This window comes from Amblyraja radiata, chromosome 5 (genome assembly GCF_010909765.2).
Source record: "Amblyraja radiata isolate CabotCenter1 chromosome 5, sAmbRad1.1.pri, whole genome shotgun sequence".
NCBI lineage: Eukaryota > Metazoa > Chordata > Chondrichthyes > Rajiformes > Rajidae > Amblyraja > Amblyraja radiata.
The window spans coordinates 37874158-37889825 of NC_045960.1; the positions used below are offsets into that span (position 1 = coordinate 37874158).

At 37.6% G+C, this 15668-nt stretch overlaps 1 protein-coding gene across 1 annotated transcript in view; it reads right to left on the reverse strand.

Annotated features, from left to right (window-relative positions):
- LOC116973735 (PC3-like endoprotease variant B) overlaps positions 1-15668 on the reverse strand; it is a 704916-nt gene that overhangs the window by 386060 nt on the left and 303188 nt on the right. The window contains exon 9 of the mRNA XM_033022045.1: positions 10962-11075. Within this exon, the coding sequence (XP_032877936.1) occupies positions 10962-11075 (114 nt within the window). The remainder of the gene's footprint in view (positions 1-10961; positions 11076-15668) is intronic.

The window sequence follows — 15668 nt, forward strand, 5'->3', positions numbered from 1 at the left end:
TTCCCTGCAGCATTTAAACATTGAAACCACATTTGCACAGAATGACTGTAGCATACCATATAGTGTAGAGATACAGCATGGCAACAGGCCATTTGGCCCACCGAGTCTGTGCCGACAGCGACCCCAATACACCAATTATCCCATACACTAGGGATAATTTACCATCTTTACCAAAGCCAATTAATCTATAAGCCTACAAACGTATTCCTTTTATAGTGCCTTGTTCAAATCCTGCCATTTTAAACTAATGTTAATAGTGATGCCCGTGTGTCTGTGTGTATATTCACTCACATTTGCACACAAAATTAAAAAAATGTGATCTTCTGTGTCACACTAGAAATAATATTACAAAATTAAGGTATTTTGAACTTTACATTATGGTCTACGCATTCAGCTCAAGTGGTCCAGGAAATCACTGAAATTGTCCTTTGTATTCTTATAAAGCACATTGAGTTATGCAGAACTGTACCTTAGACTTTAACAATATAATGGTACATTTTGCATTGCTTGTTTTAAGGGCCTTGTATTGCATTGCAAAAATCACAGTGATATGTCTATCTTCTGATCAGGGAGAATGGAATCAGGGAATATTTGTTATCATCACACAATTTGTTTAATTTGGGTCCAAGATTATCAGGTAGAGAGTGGAAACCATGCAAGGATGTTCTCAAACTCTCTCTGAAAAAAGTATGTAACATTCCCACCATCATGTAGGAATCTCTGGCCCATGGCTGCTCAAACTGGAGAAGGAACATTCGCGCTGGCACAGGGAACCTCATCCATTTGTCAAGAACATACGGATGCCCAGCTAAAACAGCAGAAGGAATGCATTAGCCTTCCCATCAAGCATCTTCTGCCCAACGTGGTAGAGTCTGTGGGTTCCACCTTGCCTTATTGGTCACTTCAGGACACACAGAACAGGAGTGGAAGCAAGTCATCCTCAACTACTCACCTTGTATTGGATTTAGTCTTGAAAAGGTGGAGAGGGTCAAGGAAAATATGTGGGTATCAATTAAACAAAGGTCCAATGATTTAATTTTGTTTAATATTAGCACATTGTATAACCTAAATCTGGAAGTTCCACATCAATGTTAAATTGCTAATTTCAAAACCATGAGAACACTGCAATTAAATAAAATTAAAAGTCGACCCCAGAATAATTTTCCTGACAATTCCTAGTGATGCCATTGATTTAAAGAATGCCTTTAAGTGAGATTTTCTCATGCAGTGAACTAAATGCCACATTTCCATCGAGACCATATGCTTTAGTGAAGAAGTTGTGAAGGAGGACTGGAGATTTATTTGTTGCCTTGGATCAAGCAGCACAGAAAATAAAACTGGCATTTATCCCAGTTCCTTGCTGTGCAAACTCTGCGTGATAAGTGGCCCAATAACCAATAAATACAAAATAATGGATGGTTCAGAAGGAATAACACTTTACTGTATTGCGTTTGAAAGGCTCAGATAGCATTCTAAATCTGAAATCATAGCCTGATGATTGTGAGCTCCAGGGTTAAATGGCAACCATTTGTCCTATTACATTTATTTGTCATGATTTTGGAAAAACGTGCATTCCAAAAATAAATCAGAAATTATATACATTCCCAAAGATGTGGTTAAGCAAACATGACATCCATGTCTTACAAAGTTATGCAGATCCTAAAAGTCTCTGTCCATGATTTCCTGAGGCCGGGTGTGAAGATAATATATTTAAAACAAAAACACTGAAGAGAAGATGTGGACAGATATCAATAGTTTGCATTTCTATCTATTAGTCCTTTAGTACTATTGAGGAGATTTCTGCTGGACCGATATTGTGGTACATCATGTGTGTATACAGCTTTAAGAAATGTGCACCATATGGTTGGTATGACTTTTAATATATTGTTGCATCACGCACTGTTGTTGGTTGAATAATGTTCACATTAAATCAAGGATATTTAGTTGGAACATCCATTAAACTCTCTTGACTCTTGAAATAGCATTAAATTAGGTTACTAAAGGTGTCAGGGGTTCTGGGGAGAAGGCAGAAGAATGCAGTTGAGAGGGGAAGATAGATCAGCCATGATTGAATGGCAGAGTAGACCTGATGGGCCGAATGGCCTAATTCTGCTCCTATAACGTATGAACTAATGAACATAGAAAAGTGCATCCGAAGAACAGGCCTTTCATTCCATAATATCCTGCCAAACACAATGCCAAAACCATCTCTTATCTACCTGCATGTATCCCTCCATTTCCTGCATATCCACGTGCCTACACACATTCCAGGTAACATTAACAAGATCAGACTCAGCAGCGATTAGCATGCATAGAATATCATGTGGGACTATCTCAGCTGGCACGTAAAAATAAATTGTAATCTTTCATGGATAAATGTTTCATAGAAACATAGAAAATAGGTGCAGGAGTAGGCCATTCGGCCCTTCGAGCCTGCACCGCCATTCAATATGATCATGGCTGATCATCCAACTCAGTATCCTGTACCTGCCTTCTCTCCATACCCCCTGATCCCTTTAGCCACAAGGGCCACATCTAACTCCCTCTTAAATATAGCCAATGAACTGGCCTCAACTACCTTCTGTGGCAGAGAATTCCAGATTCACCACTCTCTGTGTGAAAAATGTTCATAGATTATTTCCACTCATTCGTGGGAAGAAAGTCAATAAGTAGAAATTTAAATTAACCATAAAAGGGAACTAAAGAGAATATTAAAGAGATTTTCTAAGGTGCTAGAATATGAAATTCTCTGCCAGAATGGCCCAAGTTCAAGTGAACTTATTGTCATGTGTCCCTGTATAGGACAATGACATTCTTGCTTTGATTAAGTTGATTTAAAGTTGATTTTAATGAAACTATCACTTGTTCACACCTGAGGGACAAAAGGAATTGCAAGAAAAAGGTCAATTAATTTGCAGAAGGGGGCACTTGAGGACTGGCTAGGATCAAAGGAAGTCATGGCAAGTTGCACCATGTGAGGCTTTATTTCCAAATCGAAAATTATCAGGTCGAAAAATGCAATTTTGTTTTTGATTTCCATACGAAACATTAATTAAAATGGGTCAAATAGACTCTTGATGTAGAAATTCCCAAAATCTTATTTCAATTTATTACATTTTTTCTATCTGCATCAATCGTTCTTGTTCAGTATTTTCTCATTCTCTCTCTTTCTCTCAGACACACAAATGCACAGGAGTAAAGTATTGATTTATAGTGAGTCATGGCTCCAATCAATGCATGAACCATTCAGCCAGGCATGCAAAACATGCATTCTTAGTGAGTTCCATCAGTGTTAAGACATTAATTGAAAAGGGTAATCAAATTAGACCATATTCCTAACCCAATATTTGTGCGGTTTGGCAGAAAAACTATGGCCTGGTAGTGCTAACTTCATGGTTGTATTTTCTTGAACAGTGACCTTGCTTGGAGCAAATTAAGTCTCGAGCAACTTTCTACTGATAATAATGCAAAGACAGGACTTTGCATATCTGACCCTTACACTGTTCTTCTGTTAACACGTCAAGGTTATCAGAAGAGTGATACATTTTCCCACCCTAGGCAGTGGAAATCTAGCTGATTTTTCTCTTGGGAAATAATGATGTACCTCAACTCCTGCGAGGTCTGTATCAATAAAAAAATATGTTGGCTAATTTGCTGCTGAGTGAGTAGCTTTAGCGTGATTCAAGAGACCGAGCCAGATCTGTTTCTATGGCTTTGGCCTTTTTATTTATGTTGATGCGTGTCATATTGAGGTTCAGAAAACTCCTTAAAACCCACATCTCATTTGAACACTCAAGATGCTTGGTTTACTGCATCCTTTCATGAAGGTGGAGCCTTCAAAGAAAATCGTAAAGAAACAGAAGAAATGAATCTTTGAATTAGTATGTGAACAACCATTCTCCTGGCCTTTTGAGGGTATTTTTTTCAGTTTTTTCTGAAGAGGTTGGTTTGTTCCTGTGGTCCGAAAGCAAACGTCTTCACAAATGTTTGTGCAGATATATAATTATGTGCTGTAATATGGAAAAAAGCCCCTAGTTATCAGACTGTTTTACATTATAATCCACTTATTAACCTAGAATTCAGAACTTGTCATAAACTACATAAGAATATTCAATACTGGAAAACACTCCCCATTTCAATGCTTGGGAGAATTAATGCTATAAAAATGATTTTTTTTACCGCAACTACTGTACCTACTTCAATTAATTCCGATATATATCCCAAAAACTTTTTTCAAAAAAGTCGACTCCATTGTTACAAGTTTTGTCTGGGATTATAAGAATCATAGAATAAGTAAAAAACATTTATGTAAATCAAAGATAAATGGAGGTCTGGCTTTGCCAAATTTCTTATTTTATTTTTGGGCAGTCCATATTAAAAACATGAATTTTTGGCTGGAAGAAATGGACCAACAACCAGATTGGCTAATGATGGAAAAGGAAGACTGTCTACCTTTTGAAATTGGACCGATCATATTTGCCCCCACAAAACAGCACAAAAAAACCTATAAAGAAAACCCCATAATACATAGTGGAATACGAATTTGGAAACAAATAAAAAAAGATTTAAAATTGAATAATATACCACTCTGCCTTCCCATTGTAAATAATCCTTTGTTCAAATCATCCTTTATGGACAAAGGTTTCACACAATGGAAAAATCATGGAATCAAAAATATAGGACATCTTTATGGGAAAGGTACTTTTCTTTCATTTCAAGAGTTACAACTGAATTATGGACTGCACTCAAATAATTTTTTCAGATATCTACAAATTAGAGATTATGTTAAATCTAATACACAAGTTTACAGGAATAGGGAATCAGAAATTCTTGATGAGTGTCTGAACAAGCATCCTAATACTGAAAAACTAATAGCTTATATTTATAACACCCTACTAAATAACGAGGTACCATCGACCAAACCACATAGATACAAATGGGAAATTGAAATAGGTCATCCTATCACGAAAGATATGTGGGACGAAAGTTTACAACAAATACATCAATGTTCATTAAATGCCAGACATACTTTAATACAATTCAAGGTCTTACATAGACTACACTTCTCTAAAATAAAACTAAATAGAATCTTCCCACAAATCTCTCCTATTTGTGATAAATGTCTACATTTAGAGGCTAATTTAACACATACGTTTGCAAACTGTATAAAACTTAAACATTTCTGGACAGATATTTTTGAAATAACTTCAAAAGTTATTAATACAAAACTGGACCCAGACACAAAATTAATAATACTTGGAATATCAAAACAAAGCTTAACACTCACAACAAACCAAAGAAACTTCCTCAATTACAGTATAATAACCGGAAAAAAATTAATATTAAAATTTTGGAAAGGCCCTACAACCCCCACAATCAAAATGTGGATTACGGAAATGTCGGAGACCCTATACTTAGAAAGAATTAGACTTGTCTTAATGGACAAACAAGATCTTTTCCATAAAATTTGGGCTCCATTCATTAACTATCTGAAGGGATAGATTGGCACAGCACGAGGACCCAGCTGAAACTTGAACTCAGGAACAGATGAAAAACTATACTCTATACTTTATAACCTACGAACCTATCTCCATTGATGTATCACAGGTAACCCATTCCACCTCCCTTGTTTTTCTGTTGTGTTTTTTTTTGCTTTCTTTTTTATTTGTAACTTTCTACCCTCTCTTTTTCTCGCTTTCTATAAAAAATAAAAATACTAGAAGCAGAAGTAATTGATAATGGAAAATTTTAATAATGTATGACTGATGTATATGAAAAGTTTTTTTTCTACTATAATATGTAACTACATTGTATAATATGTCTACTTCTAATAAATAAATAAATAAATAAATAATAATAAAAAAAAAAATAAAAAAAAAGAATTCAGAACTTGTCACCCAGCATATACATCCACACCGTACATTTCCATTTCTCCATCGTTCAGCATTAAACCTTATTCAGTCCACAGCATCCATCTAGAGCAAACAACTAACTGTTAGACGGACAGTAGATGTGGTGGCAACAGGATGGTTGATCTTTTGAGTTATGACCCTGCATCAGGACTGAGTTTGTAGAGAGAAGAGAGCCACAAAATGGAAATTAAAGGCTGGTACGAGATATATGGAATTGGGGCATGGGGAGGGGTTGAGGAGGCAATGGGCACAGACTGGTTGACGATGGACGGAACCAGATCAGTTAGGCATGATAAGTTCCAACTTTGTGTTTGTTCACAATATCTATCTAGGCTCGGGAACTGACTCCCTCTACCAACAACAGTCTACATGTATTGTCACACAGAACTGCCACTTTCCATATAATTGGCAGATTTTGCCCCAGATAGCAAAACAAAAAACCTCTGCACTCCTTCTTATGGGCATTGTATTGATCTGCATGGTAATCTTCAGTATAATTTGTGCATTCCACTACAGGCACTAAAGCAGAGTATTTACCTGAACATAGCAAAGTGGGTGAAAGGAAGGAGTGACAGTGTTGGTGTGGTGTCAGCCTGATTCATTTATCTTCTTCTTTCTGCCCCCTTCCCCACACACTCCCCTCCCTTTTGCTTTAACAACCTGATGTCATGTACAGGAAGCCTCTTAGCTCAAAACTAGAAAACTCTCGTCCTGAGCACGACATCAAGGAGTGCACTTGTGTAGGAAGGAACTGCAGATGCTGGTTAACACTGATATTGGACACAAAATGTTGGAGTAACTCAGTGGGACAGGCAGCATCTCTGGAGAGAAGGAATGGGTGACGTTTCGGGTCGAGACCCTTCTCCAGACCCGAAACGTCACCCATTCCATCTCTCCAGAGATGTTGCCTGTCGTGCGGAGTTACTCCAGCATTTTGTGTATATCAAGGTGTGCACTTGTTTTTTAAGACCCAAGATCAGGAGACCAGCAAAACTTCATTGGTGAACACATAGGTGAAAGCCCACAGCAATCGTAAATAAGTGAATCACAACACATTGTGCACACACCAGGATAAGATCTCTTTTAACCTGTGAGTGTTTCCATCATCTTGTGCTCTGATTTCAACAAATCTAATTGCTGCATGTTGTACTGCTCCCACTTTATGCTGCAGTGAATGTATATTCCTGTCAGAAATGTCTCTAGGTTTAAAAAAAAAAGTTAAAGCTCAAGTGTTAATCACAGCTAATGTACAATATGTGCCAATTTTTCTCGTATCCTGTCCAGGTGTCACAGTTCCTGTGCCAGCTTCATAATTTAGTTTTTAATTTATTTTAATACTTGCAGGTCACATGTCTCTTTTACATTTAAAAAAAAAAAATTTAATTCCCTCGTTATGATTTTTATCAATCACAGAACTTCTCAAAAAGATATAAATTCAACCACATCAAACATAAACAATGGATTGCTGGGTGCTTTATTCTAAAGTAAGCATCCCGTGAAATGGTCTGTTAGATTGTTTGTTCAGGAGTTTGGCATCAGCCATCTTCATGAAACAATATTACCTTCTCCATAACTGCTTGTGAATCATTTTCAATGCAGCATCTCAGCTGGGGGAGGATTCTGAGATTTGACAAACAGCAACCATCTATCAAAATAAATGGCCTTTTTTATTAAAGGAGAAGTGTCACCAGGAAATTCTCGATTAACTTCATGTCCTAGGCTGTGATAATCATGGTAACGGAAGTATTTGTGTGATACAACTGTGCCACAGTCATTGGTCAGTTGACATTGCATCATATAACATTGCACTGTGAGGGAAAATTACACTTATTTTAACGTAATGCACAGAGTTTGATCAGCTAACAGCTGAAAGAATGTTTATGCAATCTGTGAAATATTCACCTTCTTGGCAGAACAGGAATTTCTCATCTTGGGAATAGCAAGTCATGTGTTTTCAAAGATTAACTACATTTGGCTTCAGAAACCCAACCTATGCATTATTTTACTTTGTTGCATTCTTAAACAGACTACAAATTTAGTCCTCATGAAATGTCTCATATGAACTCCCAGCTTTTCTCTGACAGGCGTGGAAAAATAATCATTAATTTACAAAGATTCTAATTTTCAGTCCTGGGACTGAATTTCCCTCCTGGGTAAAATAAAGTTATATCGCACCGTATCATAGCCTTGAATTTGCAATTCTGTGGAAAAATTGGTCCAACAATCTCTTCTGTAGAGGAACCAACCTTGAGTTCTAGCCACCATAACACATGTCTGGTCTCCCTCCGAAGTTCCAGTTAATATCATTAAAGTGTGCAGAGTAAACAAATATTAGCTCTTTGAACATGCTAATCGGAGGTCTGAAAAAGTGTCAAAGCAAGCAAATTTGCACAGTTGAGTACCGGCTGTTCGCCAATGTTATTTTATTGTTGTTGTAACTGTTTTAGCTTTTATATACCTTCCAGTTGAAAAGGTGCTAAATACCTTAAAAAGAACATAACCAAATACGATTAACGTCAAATATAATATGTTTCAATTTAATTTCCACTTTGTTTACTTATGCTTTTTAAATCTGCTTAGATCTCAGTCACTCCATAAAAAGCCTCTTTCTCATGCCCATTACAGATATCACTTAGGTTTGTTTATTCCTTTGTCAATGTATTGAGAGGATTAAATTATATTGTTCTGCCATGCTGATGGTAAATGGTTTTGTACATTGCGCACAGGCATTTAGGAGCTATTTTGTTTTTATTGTGGTTTTAGACTGAGGACAGCAAGTTGCACCGGCTCATCCTGACATTTTCTGGCTCCATCCAAGGTGCAAAGTGGCAAACACTGGTCTCTCATTTTTGGCTCCCTCGGGCTTTTGCTCTTTCCTGGCTCCTGCTGTGTCTCTCCCACTATGATCCTCCTTTCACTGTCTCCCTATCCCATTCTGCATTGCCACCACCCACTCACTGCCCCAAACCTTCCACACCAGTCCTCCCCATCTTCCCCTCTCAATGCCACCCTCTCCCCACCTCCTTCCTCTGGCCAGCACAGCGGTGCAGATGCAGAGAATTGCAGATGCTGGAATCACGCAAAGAACACAAAGGGGCAGAAGGGTCACGACTCAAAATTAACCTTCTGAGTTACTCAAAAATGTAGTGGTGTAACAGGTAGAGTTGCTGCCGTATAATCCCTAGGATCCAGCTTTGATCCTAATTTCTAGTGCTGTTTCCACAGAGTTTTGATATTTTCTGCGTGACTGTGTGGGTTTCCACTGAATGTTCCAGTTTCCTCCCACATGCCAATGTTCTGGTGGATTTGTTAGTTGCAGTAAATAATCCCTTTATGTATGTATGTAGCGTAAAAACTAAAGGGATATTGAAAAGCAAGTGAGAGTTGAGGCACTGCAGAGCAAAAGGGATGGGATTGCATGTTGGGAGCCACCATGGCCTCCTTCTTGTGTAATAATTTGGTAAATAAGAAAAAAGTTCTTTCAACTATGTAAATCAGCAGCTAACTTTTGCGGACGGTGTAGAAATTGACTTCATATACCAATATCTTTCTCAAATGGCATACAAGGATGGAAAGGTGTGTAACAGAAAATTATCGCTGTTTACCTGTGCCCTTGCACTGAAATTTCTTTCAGAATTTGTAATCATATATTTAGGATGTGAGAACTAACCCATCATCTAAAAAGTTGCACAGTTTTGCATATTTTTGGGGGGTTGCCAGAACATTTTGAATTGCAACCAAAGGTAAGTATTTTTAGGGAACTTCTCATAAAGAGGCTTTGATAGATTTTTTAGCACAATTTTCTTTATGGCTAATACTTGTGTCTGTCTGTCTGTCACTAATGGTAATTTCGTACATTTTGTCAAACTTCCAAATGCCAGAGTTGTAACGGTTTTTCTACTTCGTGGAGCATGATATTTGTTGATGTATAATGTTTTTCTGCAAACATAATAACTATAAAACAACAGATACTAAATCACTCTGTTAACAGTTAGAGGTGTCCCTTGATTTACAAATATTCAATTTACAAACTTGTACTATAACTGACTCTTCAGATTGTTCACTGTCAATTTCCGCAACTTCCTTAGCAACTAGGAACAATTTATTTTTTGCATTAAATGGCAATTGAAATCGCAACTGAATGGGGAATGATTTTTTTGGCATGGATACTCTGTTGTGTCAACAAAATCTGTACCTGCCAAAGGGACAAGGGAAGGCATGGGAAAGGGGAAGGGAGGAGTTGTGTTGAAGAGAAATGAAGGAATATGGAAGACGAGTGAATTGGAAGATTGGGGTGGTCAGAGGAATGTAGTGACATTGGAAAAATAGTGAGGGTTGAGAAAAAGGGGAGGATTGGAATTAGATAGGTAAAGAGGATGGGAGTGAGGGGAAGGGAGTGCAAGGTTCAGAAGAGGGAATGAGGGTGGGAGGAAAGTGGGAGATTAGTGGGAGAATGGATGAAGGCAGTGGGAGCTAGGTAAGAGAGAGCGGGTCATGGAACAAAATGGCTGGTCTGGGGGAGAGAAACAGAGCGAGCCAAGGGAACGAGGGAGAGCCTGACCAGAAAGAGATAGAGACCTAAGGAGGAGATAAGATGGAGGGCAACAATGGTGAGGCAGAGGGAGGGGAGGAAGAGGGGCGAGAAAGAGAGGCAGGGAAAGCAGTGGGGAAGAGAGATGTATCCCTTGCAAGAATATATCATGTACAATATGTATGTTTTTAGATAGTGTTTTGAAGATATAATTATAAATGTCTTTTTCATTTAAGTATTCACTGAATAAATAGTTTATCCAAAATGTAACACATTTTTAAATGAAGGAATACCTATACTGTAAAAAGGTCACATGCAATCAAGTTAACAATCCTTTGCTGATTTCCTTCATATATTCCAGAAGCGGGTCATTTAATGAGGGTTAACCAATGTATCCATGTATTTGCGCAGGATCACAAAATATAACAAAATAATTGTAAACTGCCAAGCAATAGGCATCTGAATAAAACTCAAGTAAAGAATGTTTCCACATCAATGTAAACTGAAGATAAAAGTACCTGTGGTGGACATGGTAACCCCCGCCATTGATGTGCCAGCCCACTTGCGAAGGGTTGGGTATCTTTGCAGTTTTTGCAATCAGGTGTTGTACATCTCTCCAGCTTAAATCAGGGCTGCAGAGAAAGCAGATTTGATGATAGGATTACACATGAGATGATCTACTTTCCAATTCTAATAAATAGAACAGTTAACATGACAGGAAAAACAAGTTATTCAGGTCCTCAGTAAAGGACCTGCTGTTGTGGCATATTCATTATTTTGTCTATGTTAGCTAATAGATCAGGGGAGAAAAGGACTACATCAAGATATACGAAGGATGAACACATTAATTAAAAAATGGCTTGGGTGTGTGTTCTTTGCTTCCCATACTTTTCCTCATATTATTCCCAATAGGTTAATTTTAAAGGTTCAAGTGAATGTTTGGTGTTCACAAGCGGGTCCTGCAAGTTGTCCATACCATCAAAATCAGAATGTCATCGTGCACAAAATGTGTGCTTGAAGCACAATAAATAATCATTAGGAATGGCACAATGAGATAAGGATGTGAACTGACGTCAGTGATGCAGTAGATTGCTGACTAATTTCTGAATTAGGGTGATTTCCAGTGCTGATATTCATATGTCATAGCGAACCAGAGGACATACTGAATCATGTCACTGTGTTTAAGTTGGTGCAGAGTATATTGTGCACTTATTAGAACAGATTACATCAAAACAGAGTGAGAAATTTTAACCAACATAAGAAACTGCTAAGCTTGTGGGTGTTTGGTCCTCATTGTTTTCCCCTGTAGATGTGACTCATTTGTAATACTCCGAAGCCCTTTTGGATGTTGGCCTTATCACACTATGTGTACTTTATGTGTATTTGAAATACATTTTGGGAGGAACATGGATGCCTCAATACAATTGCAGATTGCATGGCCACATTGAGAAAGCACCCTTGGTTTATTTTTCCTGAAGCAAATATCAGTTGAATGTCATTGCTGAGAAAACGATATATTTGTTATATCCATTTTAAATTTACTCAATGGAAAATGCAAAAGTTGAGCCAGATCACATTGAAGGTAAGCTCAAGAGTTTATTCAGAAACACCAGCTGGCTGCAATGCATGCATCAACGCATTCCGGACTTGAATGCTGTGGAATGCAACACCTCTACAGAAAATGCTGGAGGTCATCAAGCACCTCACTCCTTCTCAGAAAGCATATCTACAAGGGTAAAGGTTCGGTACCACAGGCATAGCAGTTTCTTATGTTGGTTAGCATTTCTCACTGATTTCACGTAATCTGTTTTGATAAGAGCACAATATTCTCTGCGCCATTGTAAATGGAGCAGAGGAGAACATCTTTTTCTCAGTTGTGCTGTAAATGTGAAAGTTGAGACTACAAAACATTTACAACCGCATTCCGTAGATTTGTAATGCTGGCACCTACTTGAGTTTGTAAAACGTTTTCCAGGCATATTGTGTTCATTAAAAGGAGAACACAATGCAAATCACTCATATCCAAACTCCCCAAAGCCCTTCCATCATCTACAAGGCACAAATGTGATGGAATGAACATTTCATGAACATGAATTCCCGCTGCCTGAATGAATGCATCTCCAACAAGACTCCAGAGCTCAGCTTCATCTAGGACAAAGCAGCTCTCTTGGTCAACGGCCCATAAACATTCATTCACCTTACCATTGGCACACGGCGACAACAGTGTGTACCTTCAACTAAATACACTGCAGTCATTCGCCTAGATTACTCTCACAGCAGTTCCCAAAACTGAACCTCAACTACCAAGAAGGACAGGAACAACAGGGGAACATCTCCAATCCAGCTATCCTTCCAAGCTGTGCAATAGCATACCTGGAACTAAGGCACCATTCCTTTATCTCACTGTATATAAATCTGGGAATTCCCCACCAAGCATTAGTGTGGAAGAGTCTTCAGCAGAACAACAGCTTACATTCTCATCACCTACTCATGGGCATTTGGGATGGGCATTAAATGCTGACTTTTCAGGAAGATCTTGATCTCAAGGAAGTGAAAAATTAAACGTCAAATGCTATTGCAGATTAGTATAGTGTCATATATACCAGGGTGTGATGAAATTTCGTGCTCCCATGAAGCTCACAAATTAAACACTGATACATACAGAAATGATGGACACAGCAATAAATGTAATGAGTGCAAAACAACAGAATGGTGCAAGATGGTAGTGTCATTCAAAGTACAGGTAGTACCAAAAATATTAAAATACAATAGAAGTAGAATTATGAGTAAAAGTACGTGGTGACACGTCCAGTAAGAGGGTGTGAAAGAGGTGATTGATTCAGGAGTGTGAAAGCAGTGGGGAAGAGGTCTGGACCTCTGAGCTTTCAGGCTCCTAAATCTTCTCCCAGAACGTAGAAAAGAAACAAAGGAATGGACAAATCCTTGATAACACTTATAGCCTTCCGGATACAACACACTGTGAAGATGGACTTTTTAAAAAAAAAAAAAAAATTTTAAATAATTTTATTTATTAGAAGTACAATACAGTGGTACTTTTTTACAGGTACCCAAAATTATGTTACCATATTACATTCTCTGTACAACTTCCTTTTTTAATTTTTTTAAAGAGAAAAGTAAGAAGAGAAAAAGGAAAAAGAGGTAGTAGAGAGTGAAGGATTGGCTAGTGAGCGCGAGTGAAAGGCAGATAAAGAAAATAGTGAAGAAAATAAATAAGTGAGGAGGGAAAGCAGGAGGGAGTTTATTCAATCGTCACAAGGAGATGATTTTTTATGTTCTAGATCGTCTTTCACCCATACCTGAAACTTTTAATTTTCACGATACTGTTGCACCACATGACTCCAAGAAATCAATAAATGGGGACCAACTCATTAAGAATTGGTCTTGTTTATCTATTAGGAGGAGTCTCATTTCTTCCAGATGTGCTGTGTCCAGCATATTACTGATCCACATTTTAAATGTTGGTATATTAGCATTTTTCCAAAATTTAAGTATGAGTTGTTTTGCTATTATTAACCCATAATTGAAGAATGAGTTTTGGTGTGTATTTAATTTGTTCCCGTCTCCACTTCAAATATAATCATTTCAGTATTAGGTTCCATTTTTATCTTAAATAGCTTTGAGAATATATCAAATATGTCACACCAAAATTTATAAAGTTTTCTACAAGAAACAAATGAGTGTGCAATATTGGCATTTTGAGAAAGACATTTATCACAGATGGGAGAAATATTTGGATAAAATTTATTCAACCTAGTTTTTGAATAATATAATCTATGTAATATTTTAAATTGAATTAAATTATGTCTAGCATTGATCGAACATTTATGTATATATATCAAATACTTTTCCCATGTTTCTTTTGAGATTTTTGTCATTAATTCTTTTTCCCAGTCTTCTCTAATTGCCCCTGGTGATGGTAATTCTATGTTTAAAATACTGTTATTAATATTAATGTATGATATTAATTTTTTTGACTCCACCTTGATATTCATTGCTTCTTCCAGTGGATCGAAGATGGACTTTTCCCCAGGGTGGAAGTGTTAAAGACTAGCGGGGAAAGCTTTAAAGGAGATGTGCAGGCCAAGTTTTTTTTACACAGATGGTGGTGGGTGCATTGATCGCACTGCCAGGGGTGGAGGTGGAGGCAGATATAACAATGACATTTAAACAGCTTTCAGGTAGGCACATGGAAATGCAGAGAATGGTGGGAATTGTGCAGGCTGATGAGATTAGCTTATCTTGGCACCATGTTCGACACAGACATTGTGGGCCAAAGGACCTGTTCCAGTGCTGTACTTTTTTACATTATGTGATTAGTTCACATGTCTTTACATAATAGAATGCTTTGGGATGCTTCACTTAGGAGCCTAACTGAAAGGCAGTAACTTTTACGAGGATGCAATATCGCACTTCCATCTTATAATCTTTCTGAGCACATCTTCAGGGTGCGATTTAATTCTATAACCTTTTGGCACAAAGACCAGAGTGGTAATCTGCTGTGACTCAGTGGGTTACAAAGTGCTTTAGTAATGCATGTGGTTTGAATTTCTTGAAATTTTTATGTTACATCTGATGATATCTATTGTTGATTCATCTGATATAAGACGGATTAACATTCTCCTTCAAAGAATAAACATGCCATTTGATTTTCCACTTAGTAGGAATGGTGTTGCACTTGACACCTATTAATGACCATGATCAAATTTAAGAAAGATCACTGGGGATTTGCAAAAAATAACAAACTATAAGGATTGACTATTCAGTGCATGAAGCAGAGAATTAAACATTTAAATAAAGAACAGAATTAAAATAGATCAATGTGTTCATCAATGCTGTTGAAAAAAACCACATACAGATGCAGATGTCAGCAGTGGTAGTTAAATTACTAATTTGGCACTCACAATACTACAGTCTCTCGTGTGGTCTGACTCCTTCACAAAACTGTTTTCATGCATTTCTTGGAAATGCATCATTTAGAAAACATAAATTAATCCAATCATTTGACAGCATTGATCCACTGCAATTCACATACCACCACAACAGGTTCACGGCAGGTGCTATCTTCATGGGCCTACACTCATCTCTCAAAAATCTAGATAAAAAGGGTACATACAACAGACTCCTCTTTATTGACTATAGCTCTCCCTTCAACACTGGAATTCCAGCCAAACACATCTCCCAATTCCTGGACCTGATACACAGCA